This window comes from Anoplophora glabripennis, unplaced genomic scaffold (genome assembly GCF_000390285.2).
Source record: "Anoplophora glabripennis isolate ALB-LARVAE unplaced genomic scaffold, Agla_2.0 scaffold241, whole genome shotgun sequence".
NCBI lineage: Eukaryota > Metazoa > Arthropoda > Insecta > Coleoptera > Cerambycidae > Anoplophora > Anoplophora glabripennis.
The window spans coordinates 244345-265105 of record NW_019416432.1 but is presented as its reverse complement, the minus strand read 5'-3'; the positions used below and the strand labels follow the sequence as shown (position 1 = coordinate 265105).

Here is a 20761-nt window from a genome sequence, read left to right as displayed (position 1 = left end):
AATTTCATTATCTGATTTTTCATTTTCTTCCTTTTTTAAACAATAGTAAATATTTAAAATGAAACGCTGACATTGAACATGTAAATCTTTATTTTTAAATTCTAAATCTGTTTTATCAAAAATCGGTTCTACTAATTCAATATTATCTGGCGGTATATACTTCGCTTTGTTCCATTTCAAAAGGTCTCCAAAATGCCTTGTTGTAATAATATTAGTAAACAAAATATCCCTCTTATTCCTCCTTTTCGCAATTGTAATAGGAATGATTAATAGAAGGTGCCTATAATAAATTAAAATTACCTGAATCACACCAAATTCCGCATTGCTGCATTGCACTGCTAGGCAATTTGTCGACAACTGAAATTTATGACCAGTCGCCCAGTACGGCTGTGTATGTGCGGCGTTTAACCGCGCGCGCATTCTTCAACTGGGCGACCAGATCTGTATGTAACTTTATAAATAAAGATCATTTAAAGTATGCCCTTTTGACCAAAAAAGAGTTACTATTAAAATGCGTAAATGACAAGTGATCAAGGAACTATGTACTTCTAATTAATAGTTGACATGTTGTGCTTTGTCAACACTGTTTTGTTAAAGATTTCAGACCAAGACAATGTTCAGTAGGTAGTACATCTTTTCACAGTTGCATTTACTGTAACACATTACCTTAAGATACTTCTTAAGATATTGTTTGTAATAATTTATTCCCAGCATTTTTGTTACTATTTTTATTTAATTGTGCAAAATATATACGACATATGACACAGTTAAGTTTCTAGAGTCTGTTTAGAAATGAAAGCGAGTAATAAAAGCTTATTATGTATGCAAATCGTAAATAAATGTAGTACTGGTGCTTATATTCAATATTTTTATATTATGTATTTTCCGTATAGATGAGGTGTACTTTTAAAAAAAATTTTGTGTGATCGGACTGTACTAAATTGTAGCACGTAGCTAAAATTTAATCCCCGACAATCCGTCTTTGTTTATGCCGCTTCAATTTCTCGGTCCATTTCTCTTAGAAGTAAACAATATAAAAACAGCATTTCAAAACATGAGGCTACTTTAAGCATCATAACCGGGTTAAGAGGGTTTTTAGTAATTCAAATAAAATTATTCAATATTATTATCAAAATATTTATTTAAATTTAATGAAAGACTCTTATTCCACACAAAAATATATGTATTTTGAAAATTCAAATTATGGTGAGTAAATGTAGTGTTGTATAAATGTACAATAAAGAAAATAAAAAAGTAGGTAGGTATATTAAAATTCATCCTCTGAATATTCTGATGAATTATCTTCGTCTCCTAGATTGATAACGATAGGTTCCACAGTAACGTCAATTAAATTATCGAGTTCCCACATTTTCTCCTCTTCTTTTTGTACATGATGTATACATCTTTGCCAGTTATCTGCAGTTACTCGTTCCAAGGAATTGTTTAACAAAATTTTCACGTCACTTAATTTAAAGGTCGTATTATTTCGCGCTACATCTCCTTTTACCTGCGCTAAGACTAATTTGATTGTGTTAAGTTCACAATGATAAGGTGGTAACCGTAGTACTGTTATTTGGCGATTTGTTGCCATTTCATCGATAACATATTTGTTTCAAAAGAAATGTTTTTTCCGGATAACCATTGAATTATATCGGCTTTCCTCCAAGCAGTCGTAGGCGTCCGCTCGGTTTGCCGTGAATGGTAACTGGCATTATCCATGACAATTACAGACCCCGGAGGAATAAGATCCAACATCTGTGTAAAATACTCTTCGAAAACATCTGCGTTCATGTCTTCGTAATAGTCACTTGTATTTTTAGATTCAAATAAAAGTAAACCGCCATCTACAAAACCACTGGCACTACCTATATGTGTCACTATTAATCTTCGCCCTTTACCTGAAAGTGCCTTGAACCCTGTTGAAAGTCCATCCAAAAATGCTTGTCGAAAACTTTTTACATTTTTATCTTGCCATACTTTTGTTACAGTATATCCCTCGTTGACCCAAGTTTCGTCTAGATAATAAATATTCCTCCATTCGTCACGGAATTTTCTAATTGATCTTGAGTAGAATCTTCGCCAACAAATAATTTCATCTTTATCGATAAGAACAGACTTCCTGTTCTGCTTTTCCCAGCAAAAATTCAACTCTCGTAAGACGGCCCATAATTTGCTTCTACTGATTTTTGGCAAATCGTTGTCCTCTGAAAGTTCACTTAAAATTTTGTTTAGCGTTGGTATTTCTCTTTTAAAATAAAATGAGTGTACTTTTGTGCGAATGACATTTTTGAAGAAATCATCCATCACCCTGTAGATGATTTTGGGGGATTTACAGTATCTTGTTCATTTTTTGTTTACTTTAAAAGTCTGTAGATAGTAGATTTTCCAATCCCTGTCATTTTTGTTAGCATTAGTGTTACCCGATAATTACCTGAAACGAAATATTACCACGCCCATGGCCGGTTCTTATCTCGGTGTTTTATTACTCTCTTTCATTTCCAAACAGACTATAGAAACTCTCTACTGGTTCTCAAAACTCAAGTTGACTTATAGTCAAATGTGACATTTTTATGTTCTCTTTACCTAATTTCCGTAGAGATGCATCATATAATATTTATTCTGTTGTTACTTGCCTCGTTGTTAAGGATATTCAACCAACAGATACCAAATTTTATCAGCAAGATAAACACGGACTGTTTTAGTTTTCTTTGTACTGAATTACTTTTGTCTCTTAAAATGTTATTCCATTCGAAGTAATTATGCCTGTCTTATTAAATAGACATAGTTAATGATATTGGGGCAATTTGATATATAAAAAATTTGAAGATACGCCCTTTTGAATTAATAAGCCAGAATACATGCCATTAGTCTAATATGTTAGAAAGAGACTTTGTTGGTTACCAGGTACTATACCATTAGTATAACATTCCTAATTCCCCTTTCACTAGAAATGAAATTGTCCAGTCCATTTAGGCCATTTATTTGAGAAGAGGTTTAGCTGTCCCTCTAATGGACCGTATTAATTAAGTTATGATGGTCTTTTGGAGACAAGTCCCTTTTCTTTGAGAGCGAAAAAGTAAAGTTTCATGCGTCGGTCTCGATCGATACCGATGGTATAGGGTGGTTATTGGATATTTTTTTCTGTTGGAAGATTAAATATGGGAGGATGCGAGATCGAACTGTCATTACTTATTTGAACATTCTAATTCATACATTAAAAAACAGAAAATATATAGAGGGTGTTCCACCTAAGAGGGATTCTTCTCTAACTTTGCAACTGTAAAATTTATAAAAAAATGGTTTTAATAAAAGTTGTCTGGAATCATGTGGGCCGTGTACATCTTCATAATTATCGACAAAACGGAATCTTACAAAACGTATATTTTACTTTCTCATCACTCTTGTGAGAGATAACAAATACTAAAGCAAAACGAAATCTTTACTGCCGCAATAGATTATTATTAAACCTTTATTGAACGTATGTAAAGCGTACAATTGATTCGAGTCTGCATTTAATTTGCAGCCGTAAATATTCTACTACAGTAATGGATTCCACTGCAACTGAATTCCTTCGCTGATAATAATATACTTCGGTGCAATTTAGCGCATTAACAGAATGTTCGGTTCCGCAATAATCTTACGATATTACTGATATTCCAAATCGAAAACACAGGTGGAATATGTAGCAAAGACGTCAGCAAATACCACAATAAATTATAAATGTAGAATGTCATTTTTGTTTTATGTTATGTACCCCCATTATGTTATTTAATACTTTGTACTAATTTATACAGAGCGTTAATGATAAAAGGAACAAATTCGTTTAAAATTCAGGTAATTATTTTGTCGAAAAACGCTCGGACACGTCGATTAGTATTTTTAGTTGTGGATTTTTTGACATAAGAAAATTGTATCCTGATCCAGGTGTCCGAGCGTTTTTCCACAAAATAATTACTTGAATTTTAAGCGAATTTGTTCCTTTCGTCATGAAGGCACTGTGTATATCACTTATTCAGTTTTACAGAAAACTTATTTTTAATATTTTTTACAAAATACACAATTTTATATTTTTATGCATATATAAATCGCCTTAATGCACAGTTGTGCAATTTTAATTATACATAAATTTTTGGCGTAATTGAATATTATTTTCCGCATAATCTATTCAATTTTTTCATAAATATTTTTTTTACCCAATATCTGAATTTTCTTCCCACCATTAACTTTTTTAGGTGTCTGTATAACAAAAACTAGCTCTTTTCAAATAGAGGACTTTTCATGGAAAACGACAGAGTTTTCCAATATTCTTATTTAGGGATATCTTCTTAATTAATATATATAAAATTCTCGTATCACAATGTTCGTTCCCGTACTCCTCCGAAACGGCTTGACCGATTCTCATGAAATTTTGTGAGCATATTCAGTAGGTCTGAGAATCGGCCAACATCTATTTTTCATACCCCTAAATGTTAAGGGTGGTCCACCCCAAATTTTTTTTTTTATTTTTTGGACAAAATTTTCTGTTTTTATTTTTTCATGATTCAGCATTGAAAAATACATACAGTTCTAAATTTTCACCCTTATACGATTTTTATATTATTTTGTTCCATCCACAGTTCCACAAGATGGCAAGACAACGTTTGCCGGGTCAGCTAATTTAATCTATAATAATTTTTTATATTTTCCATAAGTTCTTAACCCTCTAAATATATAATGCAAAGTCTGGTCGACAATAGCAATATTAATCGTGATCATTAATATCTAATTCGTAAAATATTTGGTGCATTAAAAGAATATGAAAAAAATTCTTGACGATAACAGAAAAAACTAAATTTACTTTAGAAAAGTACATTACAATAATTTGAACAATCACAATATATGTGTAACTTTTTAAACAGTTGTTTATAATAAACTACATAATGATCTCATGAAAAATATAAAGATGTTTATAAAAAACTGCTAATATTATATTTTAATTTTAAAATTTTAAATTGGAATTAAAATTTGTGAATTTATTTCGTCTTTTAAAGAGCATTCGCAGAATACATTTTTTGTCATTAATGAAAATTATCAATAGAGCTGTCATAATTGGCCGCGTACCATAAACAATTTCGTGTTACTAGTTTTATAATTTCTTAGTAATATTAAACGTCTTAAGACATTTCTGGTCTAATTTGAAAAAGTAACTTTAGAGCTATTTTATACATATTATAAGATTATAATTTTATAATTATTTGAACAAAAAATAATTAATAATCTTACACAAGAAATATCTATGTTTTACCTAATTGTTGTTAATATTTTCTTATAAATCCACTAAGCCTTCACATGAATAATTTTCAAAGTGACAGCTTTTAATGTTCCTATTTTTCAAGACAATACCATATGGCATCATTTAGCTTTAACATGAATCACATAACGTTCGTGACCTTTTTAGTCGTATCTTACCCAATGTAACGCATTAAATAAAGTACTTCTACTAATTCATCAAGCCATCTCAAAATTCTTACATGGAAAGTGTAAATTCTTAAGCACTCTCCACCGTAGCCTTACTAAAAGTCAACGCGATAAATCTCTGTATTTTGTTGTATATTTCATTGTTCTTAAACGAATTTATTAAACGGGAATGAGAGTTATGTAGCGCGGTTTTTGTCACGTGCACAGAAATATTAGAGTAATTTTTAGTTGTCGCATTGTTTTACATATTCTTGTGCATGGACGGTTTTAGAGTTACTTTTTAAAAATGGTGTGGTTTATATTCAACTTCATCCCAACATATTTCCCTAGCGGTGGCCTTATATTTACTAAATTTGATTTCCTGGGAGATGATTTAATGAAACAAACAGTACGAAGTTCTAACTTTAGGTATTAATTTAGTTGCTGACTGGAATGTGAGTGTACTAAATTGTCACGTGAAAATAAATATATCACAAACGCAATATGTTACATATTTTGTACGAATAGTAATTTCGTTTACAGTTAGAGACACAGCCTTTAATTCTGTTTGATCTTGAGTCTAACTCAATCTTTGCTGGTATCCTTCCAAATGTTCCAAAGCAATTTTGAATACTTTGTATAAATGGTGTTTGTAAATAAGTGCGAAATATTAGTTATTTTGTGAAGAAAAGTTCATATAAACGTAGGTCGAAATTTGCTTCGTTTCCGATATGCAGTGTTTAAATTTTAATTTTTTTATTTATTTTTATTAACTATTTCAATTTTAAAGATATTGACTCGAAATTTGAAAAATGCTTTGGAGGGATACATGTGCATTTTTTGGAGTGATCCGAATATTTCTACTTGCACCAATGGCGTTCGTGCGACAATGCCACAATTTTTTTTAGAAATCTGCCATCAATTCTGAATGATATTGGTCTCTCCAATTTTTTTCGTACGATGCACCGTTTCTGAAGAAAAAAATAAAACATATTTTATTGCAAGCTGTGTATTTAATATTTAATTTAATTTCTATTGATACATTATCTAGTAGGTTGTTGTCAATTTTTCTAAATAAAATACGACCGTTATCTCGTAAAAATGTCAAATTAACATTTTTTCATTATTTGTTTGCTACAAAATTAATGTGAATAGGTAAGTGAATAATTTTTGTCTTAAAAAAAAATGGAAAATTTTGCAAATGCGGAAATCGCAGATATGTCATTTTGCCTATGGTCGAAGTAATGGAAATGCTCTGCAAACTCGACGACTGATGTTGAGTTGTATCCAGGACGTAGGGTACCTCATCACACAATATTTACTCGCCTTCGCCAACGTTTGCGCGAAAATAGTTCATTTAAGAAACAAACAGTTGACTGTGGGCACCCTCGAGAAGTACGAACTGTGCAACTAGAAGAAGCAGTTCTCGATATAGTTTTGTAATCACCTGAAACAAGTACTCGAAAAATTGCCAACGTATTGAATGTAAGCAAGTTCACCGTATTTAAAATTTTAAAAGAGCAGCAATTATATCCGTTTCATATTCAACGTGTACAGGCGCTGCTACTACCTCGAGACTTCTTACCGCGTCTAGTTTTTTGTCAATGGACTCTTCATGTAATCGCTCAAAATCTTAATTTTTTAAATAGAGTTTTGTTTACTGACGAGACAAGTTTTTCGAGAGATTCTATACGACATTTGCATAGCAATCACTTATAGGCTGATAAAAATCCACATGGAGTCTTTCAAGGTCATGATGATCATTTAATTGGTCCATATTTCATCCCATTACGATTAAACGGCGAATTTTATCATCACTTCCTACAGGAAGAGTTACCTATTCTTCTTGAAGAAATTCCTCTTCTGCTCAGACAAAATTTATTGTTCATACGCGATGATGCCCCAGCCCATTTTAGCATTAGGTAATGTACGTCACTTAGATACAGTATATCCAAATCGTTGCATAGGTAGGGGAGGTACACAACAATGGTCAGCTCGTGCTCCGGATTTAAATCCCTTAGATTTTTATTTGGCGTTTTCTCAAGTCATTAGTTTACTCCAATCCTGTCGAAAATGTTGAAGACCTGAGGAATCGAATTACAGCCGGCTGTACACGGTCGATAGCCGCACGGTTTAAGGCGTCAGTACTTAAATCGATGTGTCGATCTGCCCGGGTTTCGAATCCCGCGGCCGGTAGACCGTAGATTAGCTATGCTTGTACGGAGGATTGGCACCCTCTGTGCAGGTATGGTAGGGTGGAAGAATGTTGGCTTGGGTCAATGTGAGAGATTGACACCGGTTGGCATTTGACCACCCCCCTAATTAATGAGGTTTTCCAGGTTTCCCTCATTCCTGCACTAAATGGTGGTTAGGGCCTACCAACATAAGTCGTTCCTGGGCGCAAATGCGGCCTGCTTAATAATAATATGCCGCCTCCTCTCCCGCACAAGTCTCCGACTTCTGGGCTAACTCTCGTAGTTAGAATGAGGAGTAGAGATAATAAGATATACAGTAGGAATATTTCAGTCAATACGACAGTCAATGAGGCAAAGAGTTGACTTTTGTATCTTTTGTAAAGGAAGTCAGAACAACTGTTGTAGGTTATAATTGTTATAAATATAGGTGTCCCAGTATTAATTATTCAGTAAACCTACCTTTTTATATATATTTTTTAATATTAGCTCAATTTTATAACACCAAATTATTTATATTTTAAAATTTTTCCCAAAAATATAGTTTTAAGGGTAATACTGATTTAATATTAATATTATGAACATTACTGCTAAAATTGTATGTTTTATAACACAAAACTTTCAGCAGTAATATCACAAGAGAGTGAGAATAACATGAAAATAATTTTAGTTTTTAGGAGACGTTACCAGGCAATGTACACGAGAGCACAAATGGCTCGAGTAAATTAATTAAATTCCAATGACGTTCACTGTTAAACTGCAGGTATGGTTTCAATGAATTAGATGAGCGACCCGCAATTTTTATAATTTCCTTTTCATTGTTTTTCCATTGTTTGGAAAGATGGGATAGTGCAGTTGGTCGTATGGAATGGTTCGTAATTTTTTTATTATTGGTGTAGTGGCCTTCAATTTGTAGCCTCTTTCCTTGCAAAATGATAAAAATTGCTTCCAAATGGATAAGTGGCTTATCACAGTACTTCGACATGCATTTTCATTGATATACAGGGTGTTTCAGGATTAAGTCGTCAAACTTTAAAGAGATACTCCTCATAAATCAATAAGAAAAAAATCAAGTATAAATTTTTTTCCAGAGACTTCATTTTCGAAATATAGAGCGTTAAAGATTTTTTTAAAATATCGAATTTTTTAAATAACTTCTAAATGAAGAAGGCTATTTAAGCCAAATTTGGCATGATACATCTTCTTATAAGATACCATTTTTCCATAGAAGTAAGAAGTCCTGCAAGCAACCAGTGGTGGAGTTATGGGGACTCAGACTCATTAAATTATACAAAAAAATAATAACGGTCCTACTGAAAATAAAAAATGATGCTTTTGTCTCCCCTTTTCTAGGGTTTAACCAATAGTATAAAAATTATTTAGGAGATGCTTCGTTTTTGAGATATAGGGTGTTTTATTTTAGAAAAAAAAATGATGAAAACAATAGAAATATTTAAGTACCTAACATCTAATGTGACTATGTCGTTATGCGACAACGTAACGACCCTTGCAATAATCCTAAATTATTTCAGGCGGTTTGTAGTTACTTCATTTACTTATGTTCTGTACTTTTAATAAAATAAGATGGCAAACAATACATGAAAATTTATTTGTAAATTGAAACAACCAAAAAATTACCAATTAATATTATACCTATACAAAGCGAAAAGTGAATAAAAAATGAAATGATTTAAAAAATATTTTGTTCAAAATGGACGCCTTCGGACTGTAGACAGGTACGACATCTAATTATGGAGGTAGTGGCCGATCGACACTGAATTGGAGTTAATTCTCGACACGCTTGGACTATTCGCTGTCTTAGATCTTCTAGGGTATCAACTGGCACCTCGTAGACTTTTTGTTTAAAAGCACCCCAAACGAAATTATCCATCGGCGTCAAGTCCGGTGAACGTGCGGGATACGCTGCAGGTCCTCCACGATCAATCCATCTCTTGGGATAATTAATGTTTAACCACTCCCTAGGACCTCTACCAAAATAGGCAGAAAAACCATCTAGTTGAAACCAATTGTTCATTCGAGTATTAAGCGGAACATCTTTTAACAGATCTTGAAAACCATTTTCAAGAACTCGGTAAACATGTCAGCATTTAACCGATGCAGAATCCAGAAGCACCCTTCCGAAAAATCAATTTTGCCATGAAACTATAAGAGTTAGGAAAAAAAGTCAATGTATACTTTTTGTCAATAACAAACTGTTCTATCTAAAAACATCATTTTTTATTTTCAGTAAGGCCGTATTAATTTTTTTATAATTTAATGAGTCTGAGTCATCATAACTCCGTCACTGGTTGATTGCCGGACTTCTACTTCTATGGAAAAATCTTATATCTTATAAGAAGATGTGTCGTGCCAAATTTGGCTTAAATAATCTTCTTCATTTAGAAGTAATTTAAAAAATTCGAATTTTTTAAAAAATTTTTGACGCCCTATATTTCGAAAATGAAGCGTCTTATTTTTTTATGCGGAATAACTCCTTAAAGTTTCTCGACTTAATCCTGAATCACCCTGTATAACTGATTTCATCCACTAGAAGTTTTTCTAGATTGGATCAAGTGTTTTGTCAAAAATTTTGGCGAGTCGAATTTGAATCTAAAGTCTGTTGAGCCAAAAATTTTGCAAAGATCGCAAAATATCGCAAAAAAATGGAAATCATGAATCCCAAAAAATCTTGAATAAATGTCATAGACATGAATTACTTCCAAACAAATTCAACAGACTCGAACTAGGCTTTCTTTGATGTTTCTCTTACACTTTTCTTCACTTGTAGCGAACTCTTTACTCTTTACTCTTTACTCTTTACTCTTTACTCTTCGAATGACCTATGTAGCGTGTTTCCTTTTTCTCTTGTGTCTATTCTGATACGTTTTTCTCTTTAATGCTCAACATAAATCTGCCATCATGTTGATATCCCATCTTCCTTCGTAAATTTGAGAACTATCAAAAATACCTTCTTTCAATTTTGCATCAATTATCGCTGGAAACTTCTAAATATTGAAAACAGTCACCGTCACCACAGAAGAATTTTTACAAGATTCTCAAATGTTTCTTCCGGCATTTTTGAGTTCTTGAAAAGATGTTATCGAAAAATTTGCTTGCTCTGTTGAGTCCTATTTCGGCTTAAGAGGAAACCATCAATTCAACACACCCCGTATTGTCCATACGTTGCAACATTTAGAAAGACCCTTGTAAATAATTCTTTACCAGTCGATTGCCATAATTCTTGTCCTGAATGAACTCACAATGAGTTGTTCAAACCAAGCAATTATTTAATTCAAAAACACGAACCGTTAAATTGCCGGGACCGAATAAAAGGCAAATTACTATTCATCACATTCGGCAACACATTCCCAGGACGGAACATCCTGGAGCTCATTCTCTGAAGTCTCCAAAGCGCAATACACCACGTCCTCTTGATTTATAACATGCATTATCGTTACGTTACCGGAGCGGTCAAGCTAAATCTATAAAATAGTGTACCGCTAAAACGTTCTGCCAATGGAGGCACATTAATAAAATAGCGGGGACGATGATAGCGGCTCACCTCATTTATTTTACACTACCAGTGTAGAAGACAATCGAGGGTTAAGCCATTTTTCTAGTTGTCGGTAGCGACCTTTTACGAAATGAGTAGTTTTTATCGCTGTGAGAATTGGGTTAGTTCCTATTTTTTTTCTATAATTATCGTAGACTTATCACATTTTCGCACTAAAGTCCTCAATTGTTGTAGATTATTTGCTTAAAATATTTTATCTGCAATCGTTTTCATTATTCACCGATAACGGCACTGATGAAGATTGCTTCCTTAACTGGTTGTCTACACCTGATTTAATGTAATTTATTTTATTTTGAATCGAGATTTTCTGCGTAAAATTCATCCACCATCGATGGCTTCCAGCCAATATGCCCCTTCAGCTTTAGAACATCTCTTCCTGCATCTGCAGACGTGGTTGCAGATGTAGTCCAGTCACTGAAGGCGAAAATAAGTTAAAAGCTCCCAATTTTTTTCGGATAGCATGGATTTTCTTGAAAATTTGTATACAAGCTCATCTGACCCCCACTTCAAAAGTTATATTGTCTAGATCTGTGATTTTTTCTGTTTGGGGGTGAAAACTACCCTTGCACAAAAAAAAATGCGAAAATCCCAGATTTACGTATTTTAAAGATTCAATTCATGTTCAAATATGTTGGATAAAGTTCCTTCCATGTTTTTTAATATAATTTATGAAATTTAATTACTTTTCAACCCTTAAAAATCCTTAAAAACTACCCTTCCACGGTCAAAAAAATAGAAAAAAGTTTTTAACAGTTTATAATTTTATTTGGTGCATTGACAATGTATTGCATTACTTTTGTTATTCATTAGAAAGCTTACGACTCATTACAAAGTTGCATGTTGCAAAACGGTATGCATATGATGAATTATAAACTTTTTATTGGTTTTCAAATGATCTATGGTATATTGCAGCTTTTCAGCCACCCAAAAAAACCCTTATGGAAGACCTATCCCTCATAAATCCTACCCCTTACAGAAAAATTTCCTAAAAATTATATGTGATGATGATATAATCTGTGCGTATATAGAATTTCTCGCTTGGTGCCAACCTAAATTCGAGGCCTCGACCAATTTCCGTCAAGTCATTAATTTTAATACCGATTTTTTTTTCTCAAAAATCAAGACAATTTTTTATTGATTGTAACTTCATTAGTTTTCATGCTAACGACTTTTACCACCACTCAATTTAAAGGACTTTTCAAGACCTTTAATAAGTGTTATATAAGTTTTCCTCGAAACACCTTTAATTTTTTCGCTGCCAGACGTTGAACGATTCGATTATAGCTATCTTCGAAATTGACTTCAACTTCTGGGTCATAACTCGGGTTCTATACCACCTACAAAAATAAAAAAGCAATCTCTGCTATTTAATTACCTTCATTTTTGTTTATGATCATATTTTTGATAAAACTTGTATTTTTGAGATATTCGGGAAAAATGGCTGAAAAACATGCATTTTTTGGGCTAAAAACGAACATGATAAGGCGCAAATAACTCAAAAAGTATTGACTGTGCAAACAATTCTTATAGAACATTTTTTGCTTAGATTTCGTCCCTCTATCGAATTGTGAGGTTTTTCAACAACATTTTTCATTTCTCTCATATTGTCGTCAATAACGAGCCGAGGTTCATTGGATTTTATCGTTGGAATTTCTACTATCAGCTGTCATTTCTTCCACATCACCAAACCTCATCTTATGAATCTCACCTCTTCTACATGCACTGGCAATATAATAAGTAACTATACAATTTTGTGACTTTATTTCATAACTATTTTATGCTCGTATTATATTTTTAAGTCACTATATTGTCGTGTATATTATTCTGTTGTTGTGAAGACATCCATTGTTGTGAAATCAAAATATTTTCGTGGCTGAAAACATATGTATTAAATCTACGCAACCGAGAGAGATGCACTAACCAGGACATTAAGACAGGACATAGCTAATACAATGCTAAATATCACCTTACTGTTAAAAATGTTGTCACCGCCCTTACTGGTGGTGAAAATTCGAAATATTTGGAATTATTCCATTTCGTTGTTGGAAACATACATCGGTATTGAATTTTCGAAACCGAGAAAGTTGCACTAACCAAATTTGGACAGGACATAGCTACTACAATGTGAAACATCGCATTAGTGTCAAAAATGGTGTCACCTCCGTTCTTGATGGTGAAATATCAAAATATTTGGAATTATTCCATTTGCATGGCTGAAAACATACATTTTGATTCTACGCAATCGAGAGAGATGCACTAACCAACACGTCACTGTACATGGCGCACTTCAAAAAGTTGACGTTTCGAAAATCAGTATGTTTTTATCTTCTGAATTAGTAATGACTTTTCGTTTTTGATTATTTTCGACAGTTTAAATATGTTTAGTTTGCCTGCTTCTATAACTAGAGATGTCATATGATGTTTATTCTATTATTTCATCTTTTAATATTTGAATTGATTGATAAATTGTAACTAGAAAACAATAGACATTTTGAAAAAAAGTTGCTGTTGACTAGGTACCATTTTTTACTAGCTTGAATCAGTTTCTTAATACATATCATACATTTTAGCAACACCTTGTATTATTTGATTCAGAAAAATATTTCTAGCAGAAAAAACATTGTTTCATTTAGAAAGAAACTTTTTCAAACTGTATTTTATACCTGTAAAATGATGTCAAAGTTGTTACCATGAAATCCTATTCTTATTATATCTCTAACAGTTACAAAAGCGTTTTCCTCTCGGCGATTGTCCGCGTTCGTTTCAAAATTGAATTTCACGTTACTTTTCGCGCGCAAGAAGTACACACAAAACAATTTAATGGTCCTGATTTATTAAGCGATAAAGTGGGAGTCTCCGCCAAGTTCATTAGAGGCTCAATGCGAGAACAAAGGAAATTTGAAATATATGGGATGTTTTTGTTGTGCCCTATAGCGTTCGGCTCCGACTGGCATTATGAGATATAATAATCCTTTATTGTGCTAGGGTTAACCTACGTCATTATAAGCGATTGTGTAAACAAAAGTGCGGGGTAAATCAGAACAGTAATAATCGTTGGGTGCCTTTGAGGCGAACTAGCTTATACGTCCTAATATTGTAGGCATTATAAAGATATTTGCGGAAGGAAACGCAAATCACTGTGAAAAATTATGGTTAATAAATACAGAGTGTCTGGGAGTCAGTGGCGGCTCGTCAGCGATGGCAACACTTATTCTATAGCGCCGAAACAGCAAATCAGATACGTAGCTGTCAACTTCCATGTTCAACGACTTTGTGCTCGTATGTTGTTTCTTAATAAATGCGGGGCATGGCGATCCTACATACTGAAATTGGTCCAATCAATCTATAACGGCCTTATGTAAAATTTACAAAAAGTACCACCTGGAAACAAAAAATATTTTGATATAGGAAAAAAAATTTTAAGAGAACAGTGTAATTTTCCTGTTGCGCATAAACGCCAAAGTTAACCTAAAAAACGGTTTTTCGCGAATAAAAAAAACGATCTCCAATCAAAAAAAGTTAAATGAGAAAGAAGTATTTAAGAACAACCAACACGTGTTTCGTAAAATAGATACACTAATGTACTTAAAACTTATAATATAACTAGGTGACCCGGCAAACGTTGTTTTGCCATCCCGGCAAACCAGTTGTCTCCCGTTGTCTCCCGTTGTCCCGTCCCGTTGTCCCGTCCCGTTGTCCCGTTGTTCCGTTGTTGTCCCGTTCCGTTGTTGTCCCGTTCCGTTGTTGTCCCGTTGTCCCGTTGTCTCCCGTTGTTTTGCAATCCCGGCAAACGTTGTTTTGCCATCTTGTGGAACTGTGGATGGAACAAAATAATATAAAAATCGCGATTAAAAATCAGGGGTTGATCGTATAAGGGTGAAAATTTAGAACTGTATGTATTTTTCAATGCTGAATCATGAAAAAATAAAAACAGAAAATTTTCCAAAAAATAAAAAAAAAATTTTGGGGTGGACCACCCTTAACATTTAGGGGCATGAAAAATAGATGTTGGCCGATTCTCAGACCTACTCAATATGCTCACAAAATTTCATGAGAATCGGTCAAGCCGTTTCGGAGGAGTACGGGAACGAACATTGTGACACGAGAATTTTATATATAAGATATAATATGATGATATTTCAAGGACGACTTGCTCAAAATATCCAGTCAATTTAAAGTTAGATTCCAGGCATTATATTTAAAACTCATATTTAGTGTATTAGTAATGAATTGACAATTATTAAAAATAGTACCTAGTTAGAAGCAGAAAACAATGAAATATTATAGATACATAGACGAATCTTAGTAATATAAAAACTAATCAAAAACGACTCTTTGAAAATATTTATCAATGGGAAGCACGCATAGTTAATTTGTGTGTATAAAAAGTTTACGCGCCAGAAACGAAAACAAGATAATAAATAAGTAGTGTTTTATCACAGCTATTTTATTTTAACAAATCCAATCATGTTTTTATTAATTCCCACAATTGTTAAATGTAATGGGCGAATGTTAATTAGTAGGTATTTTAATTTAAAAAATGGTACTTTCGTGATGCTAGAGCCGTTCAAAATTTTGTGCACCTACTCAAAAACACATTTGACACGTCTGGTCTAGATTTGTTGAACCGTGACAAATGTTCCTTCTGTAAAATGTTCACGTAAGTTTCCAGTTCAGTATGATACACCTTATTTTTTAAAATGTTCCGATAAAAAAATGTAAGAGGAGATCGTAGTGACTGTGGTCCTGATTCTCCTCGTCCAATCCACCTCATTTCTTGCATTGCTTTAGAGTAATTTCAAGTATTTTGTCGAAAATCATGAGGCTCTTCATAGTGCTTGGACCACATTCCATGTCGAACAGCAAAAGACGCATCTTTAAGAAGTACAACCAGATCAATTCAAAGAAATAGTAAAAACCATCCATTCAATTTGGCAATAGATATGATAAGCTATCATAGACAATCCCTGCCCAAATATGCAAAGAAAAACGATTCTGTTGAATCACATACAGATATACAGAAGTTCTCAAACATGTGTAGTTTGAACATAATTTATCCTATTTCGTGTAAAACAGCATCAAGTGAAATTGATGATTTTAAAGCATTTTGTTGTAACAACCATGCATTCAATCTAACCCGTAGCGAATAATCCGGTACTAATGCTTGAACACGCTGTACATGATAGGGATGGATTTGAGCTTTGTATAATATGCGCCACACTGTTGACTGGGACCCTCGACACTTGTCGAACAACTTACCTTTTACTTATACGGAAATTTCCTTCCACTATATTTTAGTTGTGTTCATCCGCTATTACAATATGATGTGGACACCCAGGATCTCCATCTCTTCCATAAATGGGTCTTAAATTTAACACGCCTATCCGGAAAACGTTCCGCTTATTATACAAGCGAGATACCGCTGATTCATTTTGTCATACTTCGCCGTAAATTGAAACATAGACAAATTTAAACACTTGCAAATCTGATGGAAACAACAAACTGCGGTAATAAGGACATCATGAAAATCACAATAATAAAATGAATAAGTATACGAGGCCTGTTCAGAAAATAATCGAACATTATTTTTTTAAACTTTATTAATTGTATACATTATTGGTCCTTCTATCCTTCAAAGTATAGACAGTATTCAATTTCAGTCATCAAATAGATTTAGACATTCGTTCAAAGATTATTATAACATTTTTATGTGTATATCTTATAAGAAATCTGAGTACTGTATTGTATGTCCAGTTTTTCATGCAAATTTTATTCTCGTAATTTATTTTGGAGGAAGTATTCATAACCAGATCGAATCATCTGGGCCATGTAAAGAAAATATTTTTCATCTACACGGTGTTCCATTTCTCGTGGGCCCTACATAACTTTGTTATTTTAAATGGAACACCCTGTATATTATTGCGTTTTTGAATTCCTTGGTTAATATTAGGTAGAGTTTATTAAATGTACAGGGTGTTTAAACTCACCGTTTTCGAGATAATAAGTTGTTTTTGAAAAAAAAAATCACGATTTCAGCTCTCTAAATGAGACTAGATAGCGTCTAACTAAACCGTAAGAGTTAGAAATCTGCAGTTTTTACAGTTCGTTTTGGCATAAATTACTCTATCTTGTCATTTGTGAGCAAAACGTGTATTTTATTCAGACTCGGAAATACTGAGACCTACATTTAATAATCTTACCCATATTAATTGTCATGGGTGAATGCAAATTGAATGCCCTTTCGACTGATATAAGGTTGTCCATACTTATCTTTAACAGTTTTCCAGAAAAATAAACATCAGCTTCTTTTCTAATCCGTTTGAAAAAAAAAGTTTTTCAACTCGTAAAATTATTAAATGCAGTATTTCCGAGTCTGAATAATTTATACGTTTTGGTCACAGATGACAAGATAGTGCAATTTATGCCAAAACAAACTGTGAAAACTGCAGGTTTCTAACTGTTACGTTTTAGACGTTATCTAGCCTCATTTAGAGAACTGAAATTGTGATTTTTTTTCAAAAACAACTGATTATCTCGAAAACAGTAAGTTTTAAACACCTTGTACATTTAATAAACTCTACCTAATATTAACCAAGGATTTCAAAACTGCAATAGTATACAGGGTGTTCTATTTAAAATAATAAAGTTATGTAGCGCCCAGGCGAAATGGAACACCCTGTACATGTAACAAAAAAACACTCTTACTGAACATGTCTTCAAGATCAGGTCCAAACATTTTTTGAAAATGCGTCCTTTCAAATTATTTCGTAGTATGCACTGCTTTCTACTACAAATACAATTGTAAAATTCAGTAAAACGATGCTATTTTTTATAGCAGTAAACTTTATTAATTTTTTCCTAGAATTATATAAAAACACATTTTATATACGATTACATTTATGATAGTTTTTCCCACAATATGTAGAAGTGCAATAATACAGCACCTTCTTCAATTCAAAAGACATTTTTTCCATGTTCCATTAGCAGTCGTCTGTTCTCAGTATTAATTATAAATTCATTTAATGTGAATTTAATTGTTCCCACTTAAGCTTAACCTTATTTGTTTTCCAGACGATTGTCCTAATTCCAAGAGACGAAGAAGTACATTCAAGTACGCAAATCGATATCATTTTAGCGAGTTCTATATTTGGACTAACAACTAGTACAAACCATTATTTATTAGATTTATGTATTATATACGACTTCAATTTAGCTACGGAATGGGACTTCCTTTCAGCAGTAAGTATAATCTGTGAACCCCCATTTATGTTCTATATCGAATGCAGACCCATTTTAATATAAGCAGGTAAATTTGAAATTGAAAATCAGACACGTTGCGGTGCAGTGTATTACCTTTAGCAATTCTTGCTAGTATACAATGCAAACCGATATACCTGTACGTATATAATTCTGTTACAAATTTGATACAGACCTTATACCGAAAAGCAAGCATATTGGTTCTTGTAGTCAATATATTACCTTAAATAACAATTATTTCTTATTATTATTATTAATTTTATCAGGTGATGTATTCCAGTGTTAGAGATAATCAATTCCATGAGGTTCTTATTATTTTTTTTGTAAAAAATGATAATTTGGTCGATTAATTTAATTATCGATTCTGTTCTGTTTGCTAGCTTGGCATATGTGTGTACATTGAAAGTCTTAAATATAAACAACATCTCCCACATGACATCATACACGAATATATCAACGTAATTATTATTGTAAAAGGTGCTTCCTATTGGTTTTTTCCTTGGTTGAATCAGTATCTCGCAGAAGGTGAACGTTTTTTATGAATTATAAATCTTTATTCAATTATTCCATTAATTACTGTACTTATTGCTACATTCTATTATATCTTGGATCGAACTGTACGTTGGTTAGTATTTCTTTATAAATTAAAGAAGTAATAAGTACTCAGTTACATTAGGTTGCAAAACAGACATATTTAATACATTTCATTATACCTATAATTACTAGAGCTATCACAATCGGTCCGCTAGCGCCGCTCCGTCAGTCAGCCCCGCGAGCTGCTAGCTGTCGCTTTAGTCGCCAATTTCCCTGAAATCGAACGATTTCTTTTACGATTTCAGTTGTCTTTTGATGCATAATTGTGTATAATTATGTCGAGCGTAGTTAGTGCTAAAAAACAGCAAACAATTCATACTATACTGACTAAAGAAAAAAAAACCCTGAGGCGATATACCCTCTTAAAGGAGGAGATTGAAATTCACGTTTTAATTTTTTTCTTTAACATGAGGAATGCTTGAGACACGAAACTTGGTATGAGCATCCCACTAATAAAGAGACAACTTTTCTATATTTTTTCGATCATTGACGTATTTTATAAAGGAGTGACACAGTCAACCCCATTGCAATATTTTATTAGAAATTTTTTATATGAAGCAATTTATTTATTTAAAAATATGTATTGAGAAGACTGATTTATTGCGCAACTTTTTTACCTCTTGTAATTCTTCGATAAAACCGATAGTTTTCTAGTAAAACATTGCGAAAATTTGTAAAAATAAAATAGGCGAATGTCATAACAAATAAATTGTTATTTATCATATTAATAAATTGACACTTTCTGTTAACCAATAATTAGTACCAATTGATTAATTTATTATCAGAATAATTATGGCAAATAATATTTATACCAATACCAAATCCGGAAAAAATAGTAACGCTGCAGTAAGATTATACCGCCAAAGATATCCAAACCGACCGATTCCTCATAGACAAACATTGGCCTCGGTGGAAAGAAGGCTTCGCAAAACTGGTAAAATTCAGCCCAATCGTGAGGGTGCCGGAAGAAGGCGTAATGTCCGAAATGTTGAAACTGAGGAAACTATACTGGAACATCTAGAACAAGACTGTGGTACAAGCACAAGACAGGTGTCCAGACAACTGCAAGTTTCTCACAGTCTTGTGTGGAATGTAACTCATGAAAATCTTTTATACCCTTTTCACCATCAACCCGTGCAAGAATTGAATGACCCTGATTTACCTAACCGCGTGGATTTTTATCAATGGTACATTAATATTTCCAGGCATGACTTAAATTTCCTAATGAATATACTTTTTACCGACGAAGCTAATTTTTCTAGAGTAGTTGCAGTAAACCCTCATAATGTTCATTCATGGTCGGAAGAAAATACTCCTGAAATATTTGTTTCAAGATGTCAACATAATTTCGGTTTAAACGTTTGGATGGCAATCGTAGGAAATACTCTAGTAGGTCCTTTTATTCTTCCACACAGGCTTGGAGCGGCCGAGTATCTTATTTTTTAACGAAAATCTTCCAATATTACTTGAGGATGTAACCCTCGCTACAAGTCAGGTGATGTGGTATATGTACGATGGGGCGCCTGCACATAGTACACTTGCCGTTAGAGAATGGTTAAATTTAAATTATCCGAATCACTGAATTGGTCGTGGTCGTGATGCCCCTGTTTGTTGGCCGGCACGTTCACCTGACCTAACGTCTATGGATTTCTTTCTGACATAAAAAGTATTGTTTATGCCACTCCTGTTGCCTCCTTAGAAGAACTAC

At 33.1% G+C, this 20761-nt stretch overlaps 1 protein-coding gene across 1 annotated transcript in view; it reads right to left on the bottom strand.

Annotated features, from left to right (window-relative positions):
- Positions 1 to 15007, bottom strand: part of LOC108906638 (anaphase-promoting complex subunit cdh1-like) — a 49084-nt gene extending 34077 nt beyond the window's left edge. Inside the window, exon 1 of the mRNA XM_018709951.1 lies at positions 14847 to 15007. Coding sequence (XP_018565467.1) covers positions 14847 to 15007 — 161 coding nt within the window. The remainder of the gene's footprint in view (positions 1 to 14846) is intronic.
- Between the last annotated feature and the right edge of the window lie 5754 nt (positions 15008 to 20761).